A 19,753-nucleotide genomic window follows, 5' to 3' on the forward strand; every position below is an offset into this window, starting at 1 on the left:
AACTGAGCTCATATCTCTCACCTGTGAAGCTGCTGGCCCAGGTCAGGCCCATGGCACTGGCCAAAGCCAGCAGGGCCAGCCCCAGGGGCCTGGGCATCATCCGTAGGAGGCAGTGGCAGCACAGAATCCGGACCTCCACAGCAGCAGCAGCCGAGTCCTCTGCAGAGGCAGGGGCCTGAGCTGTGTGGGCCCAGAGAAAGGGCCCCTCTGTCCCAGCGGCTGCTGCGGGTGGCGACAGCTTCAGAGGGAGCCCCGCTGGGAGGAGTCCCTTATGCCTGCTCAGTGCTGTGGCCCTTTCCCCCGGGGCACCTGCGTGGCACAGCCTATTCTTGCTGGGAGCAGATGGCATCTTTTAGGAAAGGTTAGTACCCAAGGCCTCAGCTGCATCACTGAATCCCATCTCGTTGTTATGCAGAAAATGCAATTCAGATCCAGATCTGGCTCCCCCCATCAAATACAAAGTATTCTCTTACCCTATCATTCCAAACTGGCAAGAGAAAACAGGGTCAAATCAAAGTGGTACATCAGATTCAGAAAAGCGCCCTTCACACGGTTCAACAATACAGTTCAAAAGTCATAAACGTTGTCCCCAGCCTGGGCCTGCCGCCCTCCTCCTGGGGATTGCCAGAAGCCTCATTCACGGAGGGGCTCACGACTAACCAGGATTCAACGTGGAAATTTATATCACGGGACAACCCCAGGGAAGTGAGACCGTGAGTTATCACAGAGCATCTGGATGTAGGATCCCAGTCGGTGAAAGGTGTTTTCGCGGCATTAAGAAAAAACTTAGCCATGTGAAGTCAAAACAAAAACGTGTACAGTTCCCATCGCCTAAAGATGCCAACTCTGTGAGGTTCTATGAGCATGGAGATAGCCCTGGACAAGACAAGGGCGGCAGGGGAAATGTTAGCGAGGCCGCAGGAGTGGAAGAGACGGTCTTTTTTATTTCAGTACCTGTCATGTGACGTGCGAAATAGATTTTTCAATTTCATATCCAATCCTTTCCAGTGCGCGAAGCCTCTGTACTTTGACTTCCGTTGCTTGGTGTTGAAAGCTGAAAGCCAATTACTGTTAGATGAAGAAGGTCTCGTTAGCTTCACTGAGACAACTTTGAGGTGATAATAGCGATCCACTCGGCTGCCTGGCTACGTGGAATAATAATTCCCTCGTGTCCTAAACACAAAAGTGTTCTTTCCCAGGGACCTTCTACCTGACGCCCATGTCAACGTTGCTACAACTTGTGTTCTCTGGGGGCTAATCTCCTAGATGATTAACTGCTGGGTGCGCACAGGTAACAACCCAATGACAGATGTCTGGCAGGTACATAAAACAGAGACTGGAAACCACATGGCTAAGGGGCCCGCACAGCGGGCTTTCCTGGAAGACCCTCCTCGAGAGAGAGCCCAAGCTCTGTGAGGATCAGCTCCAGCTGCTCTATCATCCAAGATGAGAAAACAGACTTAATTTATATGTATTTGCTTATTTTTATTTCGGTGTGTGTGTGTGTGTGTGTGTGTGTGTGTGTGTGTCACTGGGGATTGAATCCAGAGGCATTCTACCTCTGAGCTACACTCCCAGCCCTATTTTATTTGGAAACAGGGTCTCATTAGGTTGGTGAAAGTCTCACTTCTTGCTGAAACTATCCTTGAACCTGTGACCCTCCTCTCTCAGCCTCCTAAGTACCGGAATTACAAGCGTATGCAACGATGTCTGGCTAAGAATAGATTTTATTTTTATTTATTTATTTATATTTTTGGTGGTACTGGGGTTCCTGGAAGCCCTTCTACCTCCGGGCTACACTCCCAGACCTATTTTATATTTTTTTGAAACAGGGTCTCTTAAGCCAGCGCAGCTGGCTTCGAACCAGCGTGATCCTCCTGTCTCCGCCTCCCAAGCACGGGGATTACAAGTGTGCGCCACCATGCCCAGCCTAAGAATAGATTTTAAAACTATAATATAATGCTCAAGTATTCTTAGTACTTGGGAGGCTGAGACAGGAGGATTACAAGCTTGAGGCCAGCCTTGGCAATGAGCTTGACCTTCAGCAATTTAGTGAGACCCTGTTACAAAATAAAAAATAAAATAGAGCTTGGGGTGTAGCTCAGAGGTAGAATCCTCCCGAGTTCAATCCCTAGTTCCACACAAAAACAAATATGCCAGAAAATAAATTTGTTTAGCACTAAAAGTATAAATAAAAAGTGATTACTTATAATTTTAGTAAATCCAGACATTTATAAATGCAAAATAAGCTGGGTGTTGTGGCACAGGCCTATAATCCCAGGACTTGGGAGACTGAGACAGGCAGATCACAGGTTCAAGACCCTTTTATGGTAACTTAATGAGACCCTGTTTCAAAATGAAAAATAAAAAGGTGCAGTTCAGTGGTAGAATACTCCTGGGTTCAATCCACAGTAACACACATACATACACAAATAAAAATTAAAGTGCAAGATGAATCTATTTTATAATACTGCATTTACCATCTCATAACATTTGTTACTAAAATACAGGAATGTTTCATACATAAAATATGAAGGCAAAATCGGTGATGATACTACAATTAAAACTCCAAATTGTCCGTGTGCAGTCTGAGGCAGCGGTATGATGACAGGTCCTTTGCCGACTCCCCAGGAGAAACGCTGAGGTCTAGGAAGGTGCACAGCTCTCTGTGAACTCTGGCCTCTCCACCCTGAGCCCACGCTGCTCCCACTCTACCCCACCGTCTGCCTGGCCTCCACTGTAGAGAGCATTCACCATGACCCCAGGGGAGGACTCAATGGAGAGACATTTTGCCGGCCCAGGATTTCACAGGAATTTGGAATTGTCCAGACGCCTTCTCTTTTAATTAAAGAAATACCCTAAAGTTAACAGTTCCTAGCTTGGGCTCTCAGTCAATCTCCTTTTCATAAGGCACAATGAGATGTGTGTGTGTGCACGTGCACCCATATGTACATGTGAGTGTGTGTGTATGTGCACATCTGTGAGTGTATGTGTGTGCAATTAGTACATCCACAATGAGGCGTTTTTCTCTGGTTACTAATAACAGAATGGCAAGTGTAAGAGTATATAAAAATTTTAAGTCTAGATAAATAGAGATAGGAAAGCTCTCACACAGCAGGGAGGAGACCCAAAAAAGAGGATTGCCAGAGGTGACAGGTCCAGGGGCTTGAATCCTCTTTCTGTCTCCTTTGTCTCGTTCCCCTCCCCTGCCCTCCTCCTTGCTGGTTGAATCTGGTCCTGAGTGTTCCCTTTCCTACGCCTCGTCTATGGTTTATGAGCTGATAAGGCTGCACCTGAAGTTGTCGGTCTAATCTATGGTTTTGGAGCAGCATCACATAAGTAAGCACATTATTATATTACTAGTGAAAAGTTTTGGAGCAGCACATAACCACGTGGTTCAAGACCAGTCTCAGAAACCCAAACTCTCTATTCCATAGCACCTCCTTCCCTGCGCCCCAGTGTCCTGAATAAGAAGCTATGGAGGTGGCATCTCATTTGTCTTCTAATTTGAAGTGGTTTAGTGCCTCCTGGTTCTGTGAAAATCATATCAAAGCATGGACAAAAAGAGGCTTCTCAAAGTACCATGTGTCTTTAAGTTACCTAGAAGGTGTTTCTGTTGGCATTTTCACTGCTGTGAACCTAAATATCTCATGACCACAATTTAGAGGAAAGAAGATCTATTTGCTCACAGTTCGGGAGATTTCAGAGGTTGCAGTCACTTTAGGCCAGAGCGCGGGGCATGGCAGCGAGAAGCAGGGACAGAGAACATGAGTGGAGGGGCTCTGCTCTTACATCACAGAGACCTAAAGCAGAGAGAGCAAGAGAAGGGGGCCCATGAGCATATGCTCCCAAGGCCACAACCTCAGTGGCCTTCCTCCTCCAGCCACACTCCACCTGCCTAAGTTGCCACCCAGTAAATCCATTATAACTGATTCCTCCCCTGATGAGATCAGACCCCTCGTGACCCAACTGTATCTCCTCTGAACATGAATACATGAGCCCAAACCATAACAGAGCTGTTGGGGAAATATAAAGAAAAATCTGTGTCCAGACCAGAAAACCTCTCGACAAAGGGAGATGAGAAAGAAAATGGTTTTGTTAAATAAGTTTTAAAGCTGAGTTCCAAGTGTATCAGGGGCAGTTGTGAGGTGGGGAAGCTGACCCTTCCCTCAGCTGACCAGCATGTGCATGACAATGGAGAGCCAGCCCCCGGGGACGGGGTGACAGCACCACATGTCACTTGTGTCCTCTTAGATGTATCCGGTAACTAGGTGACCATCATGTTACTTAGTTGATTTCATCCAGAGGAAAAATGCATCTCTTCTATCTTTAGGAATAAGATCTTTCATGCTCTACCCTCCTGCATTGCTAGGAGGTCCTACTCCCTTGATCTTTGCCTGTCAGGAGGATGGTTTCCAGGTCCTCCAGAGACATTCTGAGATCACAGAGCCAACCAAGGGCCCCTCTAGTCTTCAAAAGGATATACATATTTCAAAGAGAGGAGAAAATGTGAATGTTAAGTTTTCTAAAGTAATTGCTCAAAGAGAAATGAGGAAAGAGAAGCACTTCCCTTTTATTCAAAGGAGAGAATTGAACTCCTGTTTTCAATTTGTCTCTGTCCTCACAGCATCTGAAGAGGGCTTGGTACAGCGTGCCTATGGAACTGGACAGTGGTCTTCGAGGGCCTCTCCCAACTCTGAGATTCTGAGCACCAGAGACAAGCTTTAGAATCTATTCCCAAGAGCATAATTACAAGGACCAAGAATGATATTGATTCTAATGAATAATGTTATAATAAAGAATTAGAAGGACTCGTGTAGGTGCTAATGCAAGTGTTGAAACAAAAACTTCTGCAAAGAAAGGTCCCAGGACTTGGGGTAGAGGATGCTGGCTACAACTGGGTGCCCTAACTTCTGGATAGGACCTGACATGTCCGTATGAGCCAGGGCAGCCCTTGGCCATCGGGGCTTCTGAGTCCTGATTCCAGGATAATTTTATGACCGGATCATCTTTCTCAGGACAGGTTGACACACAGTGCTCCTAGAACCCTCAGGACTTTCTGCACACAACAATAGATATGATTGTGTGGCTATCAAAGAATAAAGTAAGATCAATATAGCCTGAAGTAAAGTAAATAATTGCAAGAAAGAGTTTATAGTGTGACATTGTGGAGCCCATTCTATTTCAAGAATTCCAAGTAAGTTGTGTCTAAAGCACAGGGGATGGCCCCACCATTCCTCACCTGCACCACGGGTTCTGTATCCACAAACACCTGGAAATTCCAAAGCAGGAGCCCCACTGCACATGGGGAGGTATGGTTAAAAGCAAACTGCAAAACTCAGCTACAACTACCTTGAGTTGGGCTCTTATTTTTAGGAGAAGAAAAGAGCATTTGCCCAGCCAAACACTCAAGGATTCTAGAAATCAACAACAGGAACAAACTGACTCAATAAACACCATACATGATTCCTAGATATGCCCCGTATCCATCAGGACTCTCCAGAGAAGCAGAGAACTTAGAACACAAGAAATCTATCATAAGAAATTGGTTCATGCAATTATGGAGGCTGAGAGGGTCCCAAGAGCTGCAGGGTTAGACAGCAGCTGGAGCCCAGGTTCGTGTTTGGCTGATACCTAGACACTCCATAGTCCAGTCAGGTCAACACATAAAACTAACCACCCCCTGAACCTACCTGTCTTCCATTTCAGGCCCTGTGGGTATCATAGTCTGCTTTCTGTTGCTATAACAGAATACCTGAGCTTGGAGGATTTATAAAGAACAAGGGTTTATTTCTGCCAATGGTTCTGGAGGTCAGGAGCCCACAAGCATGGTGTCTGTACCTGCTCAGCTTAAGAGAGGGCCCCGTGCCACATCAGTTTTCACGGGAAAGTGGACTGGGAAATGCATGCATGCAGAAGAGGCAAAGCCCCAGGGGCTGCCTGGCTTCCTAACAACCTGGTCTCTCTGTCGGGAATCCAGCCCCACAAGAGGAAAGACTGGCTCACCATGGTGAGCATCAGCCCAGTCCTGCAGGAGAGGCCCTGATCCCTCCGCGCGCGCAGCACCTCTACACTGCCACGCCAGGAACCAGATCCATCATGAGCTTGGGAGGCACACCACAGCCAAACCACAGCCGGGCGTCTGTGGAAGCTTTCAGATGACATGCTGAGAGCTACTGGAATGGAGGTCAAGATGAGCTCTGCACCATGGTTCTTTTCTGAACCCAAGATGGTTCCAGCAGAATTGAGAAATGCAGATATACTGAGAAGGACAATAGAAAGCAGGTGTTGAAACCACGCCATGTGGCCACGCCCTCCCCCAGCCACCTGCCTGTCCTCGCCGGACATCCTCGGCTAGGCCAGGAGAAGGACCATGAGCACCGTCTATGATTCAGGTCTGATTTTCCAACAGACTCAATGTTATTGCTGAGCCAAGGCCTGGGATTGGAGAATGGGCAATGTTCTTTTCATAGATACAGCCACAAACAGACTGTTTGTTTGTTTGTTTGTTTGTTTGTTTGTTTGTTTTGGAATGGGGATTGAACCCAAGGTGTTCTACCACTGAGCTGCATGCCCAGCCCTTTTTCACTCTTTTTTACTTTGGAAACGGGTCTCACTAAGTTGCTTAGGGTCCCCCTCCATTGCTGAGGTGTCCTAAACCTGCAATCCTCTGGTCTCCGCCTCCCAAGAGTCAGGATTCCAGGAGTACATCCCTCTGCCCCACCCCACAAAGAGAATTTCCAACCAACTCTAAGTCTGAGAAGTTTTGTTAGAGTTGGCTGGCTTGGAACACAGTGAGCTATTCTGGGACTATGCGTGAAGAAGAGAGTGCCTATCTGTACACACACACACACACACACGCACACACACACACACACGCACACCTCAGAAAAGAAGAAAGGGGGAGGGGGCCACCACATCACCTTTCACCCTTGGAAGAGGACGAAATGTGACCTCAAAACCCAGGTCCTAGCTGGGCGTGGTGGCACACGCTTGTCATCCCAGCATTCGGGAGGCGGAGACCAGAGGAGCACTGTTTGTAGACAGCCTCAGCTACTTAGGAAGGCCCTTTGCAACTCAGTGAAACTCTGTTTCAAAAAATAAAAAGACTAAAAAATAGGGCTGGGAGTGTAGCTCGGGGGTAGAATGACCCTGGGTTCCATTCCTAGTACTGCAAACAAATAAAAAATAAATGAATAAATAAATAAATAAATGTCCAGGTCTTGTCCATCAGCCTGAGCCAAGCCAGCCCTCCTGGCCAGCCAAGGTCCCATCCTCCCAGGGAACAAGGCCGCTCTTGTAGCTCTCTCAGCTGGAGGGGCAAGGAAGGGCAGGGCTGAGGGGCCCAGGAGAAAGTGGCCTGGGGCAGGGAGAGCATTTGAGGTGGCACAGAGAAAGGGGGGCAGAGGAAGAATGGGGACATCCAGAGCAGAGGAGGGCAGGGCCCCATAGCTGCCCCACCACCTAGGAGGGCACAGCCTCCAGGTCCTCTGCTAGGCGATCACAGAAACTCTTCTTGGGTGACCGTCCTTCCCATGCAGGGTTCTCCTTCTGTGCCACCCAAGAAAGCCTGCCTCCCTTTCTTGCCCTCCCCAGCCAGGGCTGCTGGTCCCTCCCCAGGGAATGGAGGCCAGACACCAGCGGTCCCCAACACGACAGGCCGCAGTGCTGTCCTTGGCCCAGCCTCCAGATGCTCAGGGGGAGCAGTCCACATCCTTGGTGCATGACACAGAGGGTCCAGAGGCCTGGACAGCAGGGGGCAGGGTGCTAGGGACAGGGTAACCTAGGGAGCAGTGGTCCAGGGGCCCGCGAGCCAGGCCAGGGACTCCCCATAGGGTGTTTCAGAAGCACTGGGCGGCTTCTCAAAGACTTCCTGCCTGGCTTATATGGAGACACAGATCATGCACGCCTCCACTCTGGGCAAGCCAGGTCGGGGACTGCTCACTGGGGTTGTTGTGTGCTGCTGTAGTACCCAGAGCCGTGTGCTGGGAACTGGGGGCCCAGTGTGGAAGTGCTGAGAGGTGTTGGGGTTGTTTTGTTTTGTTTTTTGGTTTGGGGGTTGTTTGTTTGTTTGTTTGTTTGTTTGTTGCAGTACTGGGGATGGAAACCAGGGGCATTCTACCTCTGAGCTACACTCCCAGCCCTATTTTTTATTATTTTTTATTTTTTTAAACAGTCTCACTGAATTGCAAAGGGCCTCACTAAGTAGCTGAGGCTGCCAGCGAACTGTGATCCTCCTGTCTCAGCCTCCCAAATGCTGGGATTACAAGTGTGCACCACCACACCCAGCTAGGTGTTGGGTTTTTAAGAGATGGGGCCCAGTGGGTGGCGACTGAGTCATGGGAGCACTGTGCTCCCCAAGGGATTGATGTGGGTCTCCAGGAAGTGGGTCAGAGGAGGTTTTTATCAAAGTGAGCCTGCCCCATCCCCAGTCTCCCGCTTTCTGTCTCTTCATGTGACCCCTCTGCGAGGTCTCCCAGGGGGTGCCATCCACCATGTGGTGACACAGCCAGAAGGCCCTCCCCAGAAGCCATACATCCGGACCACCTGATCTTGGCTTTTCAGCCTCCAAACTGGGGGCTAAATAAACATATTTTTAAATAAAGTTCCCAGCCTCTTGCGTTTTGTTATAGTAGCAAAAAACAAACTAGACATGCCCCTAACCTGGAGTCTGAGAAATAGGTATTCCCAGAGGTGGGGAAGTATTGAGTTTGGAAGCTTCTATCTACCTGCTGTAGGGGTCTGATGATCAACCATCCCAGATTGCTCAGGATGGAGGCATGTCTAAGCATGAAGGACCTTCACCACCAAAGCCAGAAATCCCCACGAAAACCAAGGCAGGTCCAGCACTCCTGAGCTCTTTAGGATAGCCCAGTGCCTGGCTCCGGCCCCAGGAAGAGCAGCCTAGGATCTTGGGGAGGGGTCTCCAAGGACTTACAAGGTTGACAGCCCTCACGTAGGCCCAACCCAGGGCATTTTTCCAATGGGGAAGTGGAAGAGAGGTGCCCTTGGCCAAGGTATTCCAGGTGCTGAACAGTGGTGCCCCCGGCATCTCTAAAGACACACTTATCTAGAAATAGGGTCTCTCTAAGAATCTTGGGTGAAATCATCCCAGGTTTAGGTGGACCCTAAATCCCATGACTGGTGTCCTCAAAAGAGAAATTAGAGGCATCTGAGACATGCCGAGGGAAAGGCCCCAAGGAGACCAAGAGATTGGTCTAGTCCATAGAACAGCAGAGCTGGAGGAGGCCAGGAATGACCCCTGAGCTTCCAGAGGGAACCTGCCCTTCTGACACCTCGATTACAGACCTGCAGCCTCCAGGACTGTTGTCTAAACCTGGCTTGTGGTCCTCTTACAGCTTCCCAGGACACGCGCCCATTGGTCAGAGGCACAAGCAGCCTCTTCCCCACCCCTCGGCCCCCAGCTCCAGTGCAGTTATTTGGGGTAACCAACGAGACGTGCTCAGCTCATGTGTCATCTGTGGGCTGACAGGTGCGGCAGGATCATGGGGCTCTGAAGCAGCGTGGCAGCCCAGCCTGTTCTTTCTCAGCCAGCTGCTCTATGAAGTCCCTCCCTCTGATGTAATGGGTTCAAAGTGCATCAGTCCCCTCCCCTGGCAGGCGAGGGCAGGGTTGTGATTAGCGCATTATCTCAGCCACGTTATCCTCCTTGTCTTAGTCCCAGCAGCCGCTCAGGATTCCTGATCCACCTCCCTTCCTCGCAAACCTTCCTCCACTTTCATTTGAAAATTCTCTCACAGTCTGTTTCTTGTAACATCGATGGCGAGTTGTTCTGAGGTCTTTATCCCTGTTGGATGGATGAGCCCAGGGCTTGGGGCAGCACCATAGGCTTAGCAGGGAAAATACCAGAAGCCCAGCACTGTGGGAAATCCAGAGACAGACACAGCCCTGCATGCCCCACCATGTGAGTAGAGGCAGTTTATGCTGAAAAACCATCATTCAAGGAGCTGACAGGCCCTTAGTGATGATGAGGGCCATCGGTCCTGCCAGTTTGCTGAGACAGTAGGGATGAACTCAGAACCTCTTGGGTACGGGAGAAAGCTCACAGGGTCAGAGCTGAGCCAGCCTCGCCAAATACCAGAGTGGGCTTAATCCTAAGACAAGTGGAGAGAAAAGAGGGCAGGAGAAGGTGCCCCCTCGCCCGCCCCCACAGGGCTCACTGGGAACCCATGTAGGAGCAGAGCCTGCGATCTGTGGCTGGCTCTCGCTTGGAGAAGAAAGCATGGTTTTTCTCATGTCTCGCCCAGCCCTGGAGGTTTCAACTTCTGAAACAGCTCAGAGGACAGGCAGAGAACAGGAAGCGAGAGCTGGGGAGGGGTGGGTGAGAGCAGGGGCAGGATGATGCAGGAAATCCACCTCCAAGAAGCACCACGTGCGCCAGAGGAAAGGGGGAAGGAGAGACGTTGCCAGCACGAGTTGCACTTTCTTGGATGATGGGTTCTTTCTATTTCCACCCTGTCTGTGGAGTCAACGGTCTGTCTTTGACCTGTTCCTTGCACACACTCACTGAGCACACCTTCCTGGGCCCCCGCTGGGGCTGGGGACTCGCCCGAGGGCAGTCTCACCTGTTCCTGCAGAGCCTTCAATAAGCCTTCTGTGGTTAAGCAGTGGCCCCACAGCACGCCTGTGACCAGCCCTCCATAGCTGGCTGTGGCCTTCTTTGAAGGAAAGGCCTTTGTAGATGTGATCGAGTTTAAGATGAGGTCACACGGGAGCAGAGAGGCCCTCCGTCCAGTATCACCAGCATCCTGTGAGAAGAGGGACACATGGAGACGGGCACACAGAAGCAAGATGGCCACAGAACGATGGAGCAAGTGACTGGAGTGGGCGGCAGAACCCAAGAACTGCAGGGCTTGCCCACAATCAGACAAGCTGGAAGAGGCAGGAGGCCCTCCCCAGCATCCGCAGAGGGAACACGGCACTGTCAACACCTTGACCTTGGACTTCCAGCCTCCACAACTGTGAGAGGATAGCTTTCTGATGTCAGGTCCCCAGCATGGGCACTTTGCTATGGGCACCCCAGAAAAGGAACACGAGAACCCAAGGGAGGAGACCCGCAGTGGGCAGAACTTAACAAGTCACAGGCCACGACACGGTCCATGTGGAAATACGGGACCTGAAGACAGCGGGGCAGTGGGCCCGTCCCAAGAGACCGCCTGCAAAGGCTCTGGGGCTGTAAGTCTGGTCCACCCAGGACCTGATGGGCGCTGGAGCCCAGGACCTAAGATACACCCCAATCACATCCCCGCATCCTTCGGGGCCACATCAGCCCTCCCCGCCTGGCCCCTGAGGCAATGAGGCACCTGTAAGCTGCATCTCCCTTGCAAAGGGCATCAAGGAAGAGAGCCAGCCAAAGCGAGCCAGTCACCTTCATTCAGCATCTGTGCCCAAGATGCCGGCCCTCCTGGGGGACAGGGACAGAGGCCCCCGTGTTACTCAGGGCCAAGTCAGAGCAGGTCGACTTGGATTTCAGTGGGAGGAATTCAGGTCAGATAATGAGGGCTGTTAAGCCCGGGGAATGCCTGGTGCAAAGAGCCGCGAGGAGGAAACGCCACAGCAGGGCAAGCCTGCAGGAGCAGCAACCCGCCGCCCCTCCGGCCCCTCCGAGGTCCCCCCGGCCTCTGCCCCTGGGACAACAGCTTCAGAGCAAGGGGAGCCCCTCCTCAAGCAGGTGACCTCAGCTGCAGGTGGACATGCCTGTGGAGCAAGGTCCAGCCCTCAGGGTGCAGAGGGGTCAAGGCCCTGCAGACCCTGAGCGCACAGGTCTAAGCTAGATCACCATTTACTTTCCTGTGGTCTTTAGAAAGGTGTGGTTTGGGTCCTTCTCTACAGACAAGGGCCAGTAAGGCTCACACACAGCCGGCCCTCTAAGCCAGCTCGCTCAAAGACCCTAGGACAAGGCCAGGTGTGGTGGCACATGCTTATAATCCCAGCATTGGGGAGGCTGAGACCAGAGGATCGCGGTTCTCAGACAGCCTCAGCTACTTAGCGAGGCCCTTCGCAACTCAGTGAGACCCTGTTTCAAAAATAAAAAAGGACTACAAAACAGGGCTGGGGGTATGTTTCATCTCCAGTACTGCAAAAAAAATAAAAAGACCCTAGAGCAAATGGTGCTCCCTAGTCAGCTCCTCCTTCCTGAGTACATGATCAAGTGCTCCGGCGACCACAGATGGCCTGTGTGCTGACCTCCTGTCCTGTGCAATACCGACTGTGGGCCCTAGCCAAGCACGGACCTGCCAGCCACAGGCACCTTGCCATTGGTTATCTACAGGGAGGCTCAGGGGCAGGGAGGGCCTGGGCTAAAGATGAACAGACACTGGGCCCAGAGGGGAGTGGGCAGGGGCTGAAGAATCTTCTCCATGAGTGGCACAGGCAGGGATGCAGTCTGAGCTGGGTGGGCGCTTCCAAGGGGCTGAGCAGTGTATGGCAGGGATTAGGGCAAGCAGGCGACATGACGGCAGACTGGACCACAGCGCACAGACGCTGCAGACAGGAGAGCAGGGCCAGGTGAGGAGGCTGGCCTTGGGACGCTGACATGGGGTGGCTGGGCAGAAACTTCTTTTTTTAGTTTTTTGGACTGGGAGTGAAACCCAGAGGCATTCTACCTCTGAGCTATATGCCCAATCTGATTTTATTTCTTACTTGGAAAGAAATGAAATCCGATTTTATTTGAGATTTGATGTTATTTCTAATTTGGAAAGAAAAGAAAGAATATCTTCCCTAGAAAGGAAACAGGGTCTCACTGAGTTGCAGAGGCCTCGCTAAGTTGCAGAGGCCTTGCTAAGTTGCTGAGGGCCTTGGCAAGTTGCTGAGGCTGTCCTCGAACCGCGATCCTCCTGTCTCCACCTCCCAAATACTGGGTTTATAAGTGTGCACCACCACAACCAAGGTAGGAACTTCTGAACCTGGAAGGTTCAGCAGTAAGAAACATCCAGGGCTGGGGGCGACACTGTGCAGATCCCAGAAACAGACAAAGGGAGAGCTGAGCCACAGAGCTGTCCAGATCCACGGCCACTTAGAGGCAAGGGCCAAGTTTAGGAACTACAGTGGGGGCTGCACTCAGGAAAGACCCCAGGCCATCAAGTCAGAGCCAGACCCACAGGGAGCCAACGCTGATTCAATTGGCCTCAGTTTCAGCCGACCCCTCCTGCTGCTTGCTGCTTCCTATGTTCCCACATGCCATCCACAGTGCTCCCCACACCCCACACACAATGCTCCCCATACCCCAAGGACAGTGCTTCTCACCTTGCCAATCATCTTCTTCATCCTTGGTAACAATGTGGGCAAAAGTCTCCTGGCCTTGACAGCCAATGGCAACACAGAACGGGGAGTCACCACCTGACACTCTCTCCTGGTGCCCAGCCTGGTCTCGCACACCCTGGCACTCAGTAAGTGATTGTTGAATGAATGGCCTGGGCTCAGCCTGTGGACAGGGCCCAATAGATCCCCAGGGGTAAGCACGTAGAAGAGGGTCCCCAGCCAGCTCCCCCTCCTCTTCTGTGGTGTGCATCTTATCCTGGGGAGCAGACGTCCATCGAAGCCACAGCCAGGCTGCCCAGGAGAAGGCAGCCATCAGGATGATGCTTTCTTCTGGTGCTAAAGGCTCACACTGGTCCCATGGGGGTAACGAGTGGGGAAACCAAGTCTCTCAGCGGCTTCCTTCACATACTTTCTGAGCAGGGAATCCAAGTGTGATAGGAAGTGATTCCCAGCTAAGAAACTCATGCCCCATAGAGCCCTGGGCCTTGGAAACACCTCTGAATGCTGTGTTATTATATAATTCCTAAGGGGAGACGGTTCCCTCTAGAGTTGACCACTTTACAACTCCCTGGCCAAGAAAGGACTCGACATTGCTCCATGAAGAAGGATGAGTCACTCAAGAGCCAGCTCCTCCCACAGCTCTGTCCGCTGGCTCAGGCCCTCCAGGCAGGCAGGGTGTTCAGGCATGGAGAGAACGGGGGTTCAGGGCTAGCACTACTCAAGGGGCTTCTCCTGGAGGGTAAGAAGACCCACTGGGAAAATCCTGACTGGGATTTTAAACAGACACCACCAACATAACAAGTCTCAGAAATCTCCACTGGAAACGTAGCCCAGACACAAGGGCTGCGCTCCACGGGGCTAGCAAGCTGATGGCCACATCACACGGAAGGATTTGGTTACAGGTTCTTGAAACTTGGCATTGCCTTCCAGATGAGCAACTTCTTTTCCATTTTTCCAAAGGTTAGGAGGTTTTCCTAAAGAAATGCATTTGAGGTGATGTTAGGAAAAACCTACGCTTTCCAAAAGCCACAAAGTATGTGAACCACGTCCAGGGCGGCCTGTCTGGGGAGAAGAGGGCTCAGGGCCCAGTGCTGGTATGTGCAGAGCGAGTGGGTGAGGGCTTACCCAGAGCGCTCTGTGGCTTGGGGCTGGTGTAAACAGAGTCTGTCAGAGGAGAGGGGCCGACTGGAGAGCCCAGCCTGCAAGGTCCCTTGCTGGTGGAGCCACGCGATCACTTTCCATCCCAGAAGGAAAAAGAGCCGTGTCCCGTGCGGAAGGCTGCTGAATTCCCTCAGGAGGAACCACACGGGAATCTGCCTCTGCAGGTGAAGGAAAGAGGGAAGAAAAAGGACAAATGGAGACACCTGAGAAGGAAGAGACGCCCGTCAAGGCCAGTAGTCCTAATCTGAGCTGTCCCTTTGAAATTTATGGCTACCCCGAATCTCAGGATGCGGTGACCTTATTTAAAAAGAGGACTTTCACAGAGGGGATTAAGGTAAGGATGGAGATGAGATCATCTGGACCAGGGTGGGTCCTACATCCAATGAGCATCCTGACAAGAGGCAGGCAAAGAGCTGGTGACGCAGCTATGAGCCAAGGACTGCCAGTGGCCAGGAGACACAGGAAGGAGTCTATGAGGACTGTCTGCAACAATGAGAAAGGCACTGTGCCCATGCAGAAAAGGAGACCTGCCCTTGGGAGAGGGCGTCTCAGGATGCAGGGCTGGCACAAACGTGTCAAGGGATGTGTCCACAAGGTCCCCGGACTATTCTGAGAACATAAGGGGGGAGCTGGATGGGCAAGCAGGGGGGGAGCCGGAGCCAGAGCCCAGGCCTCTGAGAGCCTGCCCTATCTTCCCAGCACAGAGGCTTTCTCCGCCTCTCCTTCACTGGGTCCCTCAGTGAGCATCTCATCAGAAAGTGCAGACACAGAGATGCTGGCCACTCCTGCCTCCCACTCCAGGCCTGTGCAGGCTGTAACCATGGCAACCTCCACATCACCCTGTCAAGGGAGGGGTCCAGGTGCGCTCCCTGGAGCCTTCCAGAATGGAAACCTAATGATACAAGATGTGAAATGATTTTAATTCTCCTTTTTTTTCAATTTTATAAAAATAAAATGGCCTTTGGTGATCCAGTTTATCCTCTTGGGACTACAATACCCTTTCTATAAAGAAATAGGGGAAAGAAAGAAGAAAGAAGACAATAAAGGTAGAAAGAGGGAGGAAGAAGGTGCAATAGAAGAACGGGGGTTAGTACCTGGAGGCCAGGACCATGCTCCCACACGTCCACTCTGGCCCTCCCAGAGCCCACCGCCTTCACCTGTGCGTCCAACACCAGGCTTCGGCCTTGCCGGTGACGCACAGCCTAAGAGCCAGGTGTAGTTCATGTTTGCATGTCTCCTGCGTATTCCTAAAGCATCCTGGACACTTTGCTGTTAAGAAAAAGGTATAATAAACATTTAATAATGTTTTTAGATGAAAGGAAGGCTAAAAACATAACTCTCCTTGGTTCACGGTCCTCAGCTCACCTGCTGATGCCAGGCACGCGGGAGAGCTTAGCCCTAGAGCAGGGTCAAGATACTGCAGTCCAGACCCTGCCCTGGCCCACAGCCCAAGAGCGTGGCCAAGAGCGATCATATCGTCTCTCGCTGGCCTTATCTGCGCCACACAGGCCCTCAGGGAGATAAAGCCACGCCACAAAAAAACGTTGAGGGGGGTGACTGACATCACACCAGACAAGGAATGATTATTCAGTTATGGAAAGACAGGCTGATCAAGTGGAAACCTTTTAACTGGCAGCTTTAAGTTAGCCAGCAAGTTTTCATTCCATCAGAGTTAGGGGGAATTTTTTTCTAATTAAATTTCTGATCAAAAAGCATGGCCTGAAACCTGTGTGTGTTTATGTGTGTGTGTGTGTGTGTATGTGTGTGTGTGTGTGTGTGTGTGTGCGCACGCGTGTGAGTGTGTGTGTAGTACTGGGGAATGAACTCAATGGTATTCTACCTTTGCAGTACAGCCCTGGCCCATTTCATTTTTTATTTTGAAACACGATCTCACTAAATTACCACACACTGCCCTCAAAACTTCAATCCTACGCCAGGCGTGGTGGCGCACGCTTGTAATCCCCACACCAGGAAGAGGCTGAGACAGGAGGATCACAGTAGTTCGAAGCCAACCTCGGCTACGAGTGAGGCTCTCAGCAACTTAGTGAGACCCTGTTTCCAAATAAAGTATAAAACAGGTCTGGGAGTATAGCCCGGAGGTTCACAGAAAGCCCCTGGATTTCACTCCCTAGTAACACACACAAAAACCTTCAATCCTCCTGTCTCAGCCTTTCAAGTGCTGGAACTATAGGCATGCACCACCACGCCCACCAGAAATCTTCCTTTTAATTAAAAAAAGCAGCCTCTAAACGAGGTTTGAGCCTTCTCAGGAACACAGACAGATTCAGGCCCAGCGTGTCCACTGGTGTTACCTTATGCCTGCACACCTGAAGACAGGTTGCCACAGCCACCTGCTCTCAGAGGCAGCTGTGTCAAGAGGGTTGTAGGTTGGGGGGGTTGTTTTGTTGTTGTTGTTAATTTCTTCAGTGATGAATGGGAGGAGTTGTGGATTCTAAAGCTTTAAAGAGAAGTGACTTTTATGGCACTGGCTCTAGTTTTATATTTTTCTTTCTTAAGGAAAGTGAAAATAATCCTTCCCCTCGATATCATTATGATCAAGAACAGTAAATGCAATGCCTGAGCCAGGATAAGGTTCTGGGTAGAATTAAAGACTTGTAATGGGTGTTGGATTTGAATCCAGGCAGATCAGAGACTAGGACATGGCCATGTTAGTGAGGTGTGACAGTGGCGGTGTTCTAGAAACACACACCAAAGAATTTAGGGGCACTGTGGTTTAAATCTAAAATGTCCCCCAAAGGCTCACGTGCCAAAGGCCTGGTCCCCAGGGCAGCAAGTTGCTGAGGTGCCTCTGGGGGAGGGATGGGACCTCGAGGGCTCCAGTGTCTCCTGGAGAATCGCCCGTCGATGGGCTCAAACTGACAGCATTATTATTTCTCTCTCTCTCTCCCTCCTCCTCTCTCTTTACTTCTCTCTCTCTCTTTCCTGCCTCTTCTGTCTCTCTCCATATATAATGTGTGTGTGTGTGTGTGTGTATATATATATATATATAATGTATATATATATATGATTTCCCCCAGTCACTTTTTCTCTTTTTCTATCTTTTTTCATATATATGCTTCCAAGCCACATCTTCTCTTTCTGTGTGTGTGTGTGTGTGTGTGTGTGTGTGTGTGTGTGTATCATATATATGTGCTTCCTAGACACCTCTTTCTCTTTCACTTTCTCTTTCACTTTCTCTTTCACTTTATCATATATATCATATATATATATATATGTGCTTCCCAGCCACGTCCTCTCTCTCTCTCTCACACTCTCGCTCTCTCTCTCTCTCCATATACATACGTACTTTCCAAGCACCATGAGTTGTGCTTTGCCCACCACACCCTTCCTTCTGCCATGATGTCCTGCCTCACCTCTGGCCCAGAGCAATGGGTCTCCAAGACCACTGTCTCTTCCCCTGGGTTGCACAGCCGGCTGCCCCAGGGCAGGCCCCAAGCCCTGCAGTTTCTGCTCCAGATGCCCTGACTGTGAGCCCCGCACCTTCTGCTCACCTTCTCCCCATCAGGAGGCCTGTGCTACCCAGCTGGTAAGCAGGGCCACCAGGGAGAAGGCCAGGCCGCAGGCCCACCTCGCACCACAGGACCTCACACACTGATCGGGCCTCAAATTTCACCATCCCACTCATTCCAGAAGGGCTGCTCAGGACCTGCCACATTGATGCCACCATCCTAAACCCAAGAGTCCAGCAGCAGCAATTCACCTGGGACTCCTGTGTCTCCAGGAAGCAGAGTCAACAGATGAGCAGCCCACACACAGGGACCTGCACGGCCTCTGCCAACTCTATGCCCCGCTGAGCCCTGTCTTGGCTCTTCCCTTTTGAGTCGAACCCCAACACCCTCCAGCTGTGTATGCAGCCCTGCAGCCCACTCCCTGAGTCTCAGTCCTCTCCCAGGCTCATGCCTCTCCCCAGATTTGACGTCCTCCTAGACACACCTTCATAGATAATGGGTAAGTCATTCTTTCCTTAGCTTTGGACAAACATGAACGTGTGTGTATGTGTGTGTGTGCATGTGTAACTTGGCATATGAACGTGTGTGTATGCGTGTGTGTGTGTGTGTTACCTGGCATTGAACCCAGGGCATTCTACCTCAGATCCTCCAGTCTCAGCCTCCCAAGTACTGGGATGATAGGTGTGTACCACCACGCCCAGCTAAACATGAACTTATGGTGCAAGCACTTTCATGTGGCTGCTGGAGGTCACGTCTCTCTGCTGACCTGTAATGATGGCAGAGATGAGCGCACAGCATCATACTGAAGAGCACACACTGTCAGCAAGCCAGTGGCCTCCTGGAGCTGAGGAGGCTGGTGCAGGATCTTCCACACGAACCACAACATGAGCATCACCAGGGGCTGTGCTGTGCTGACAAGTCAGAAGTCACAATCTTAGGAGACCTCCAGATGGTTCCTATGCCCACTGATGTCTGAGGAAAAGTGATGTAGGGCCTGATTGCTATGGGGGAAAGGGAAAAGAAAAGGAAACGAAGAGGCAAACATCGTCCTCAAGGACTCTAAGCCCAGGGAGCAATTACTAAAAGGTCAGCCACAGATTCATATCTCTCTCTCTCTCTCTCTCTCTCTCTCTCTCTCTCTCTCTCTCTCTCTCTCTCTCTCCTCTCTTGTTTTCTCTCTCTCTCTCCTCTCTCTCTCTCTCTCCTCTCGTTTTCTCTCTCTCTCTCTCCCTCTCTCTCTCCTCTCTCATTCTCTCTCTCTCTCTCTCTCTCTCTCTCTCTCTCTCTCTCTCTCTCTCTCTCTGCAGTACTGGGGATGGAACCCAGGGGCATTCTACCTCCCAGCTACACCCCCATCCCTAGGTCTTATTCTTTATTTTGAAACAAGGTCTCACTGAGTTGCAATGGGCCTCACTAAGTAGCTGAGACTGGCCATGAACCTCAATCCTCCTGTGTCAGCCTCCCAAATGCTGGGATTGCAAGCATGCACCACCACCACCCCCAACCCCAGCAGCCACAGATTCTTAATGCGAACTCCTCGTACTTTCCACTCCATCTGACTCTGACCTGTGACAGGAGACTTGCATGCCTGTCACAGAAGAGGTCGGCTAGATGACCAGACAAGTAATCAGACCAGTGATCCCACTGTTACTCTGAAAAGCAGAAAGTAACTGATTGCCTTCCTGAGCCCACTCGGGAAACAGTGCAGTGGAGCACAGCATCCCTGCCTACCCCAGCCCCAAGCAATGACCCAGCTCCACCACACCACAGCCCCTGACAGTCCAGTAGCTGGCAGGCTCTGCAGTATCAGCACGGAGCTGACCAAGTGCAGTCATCCAGCC

At 51.0% G+C, this 19,753-nt stretch overlaps 1 protein-coding gene across 1 annotated transcript in view; it reads right to left on the bottom strand.

Annotated features, from left to right (window-relative positions):
- Positions 1-97, bottom strand: part of UMODL1 (uromodulin like 1) — a gene marked incomplete at both ends in the record, with an annotated part of 79,752 nt that extends 79,655 nt beyond the window's left edge. Inside the window, one exon of the mRNA XM_080696077.1 lies at positions 22-97. Coding sequence (XP_080552203.1) covers positions 22-97 — 76 coding nt within the window. The remainder of the gene's footprint in view (positions 1-21) is intronic.
- Positions 98-19,753: the final 19,656 nt, after the last annotated feature.

This window comes from Muscardinus avellanarius (assembly GCF_963383645.1).
Source record: "Muscardinus avellanarius genome assembly, chromosome: 5".
Taxonomy (NCBI): domain Eukaryota; kingdom Metazoa; phylum Chordata; class Mammalia; order Rodentia; family Gliridae; genus Muscardinus; species Muscardinus avellanarius.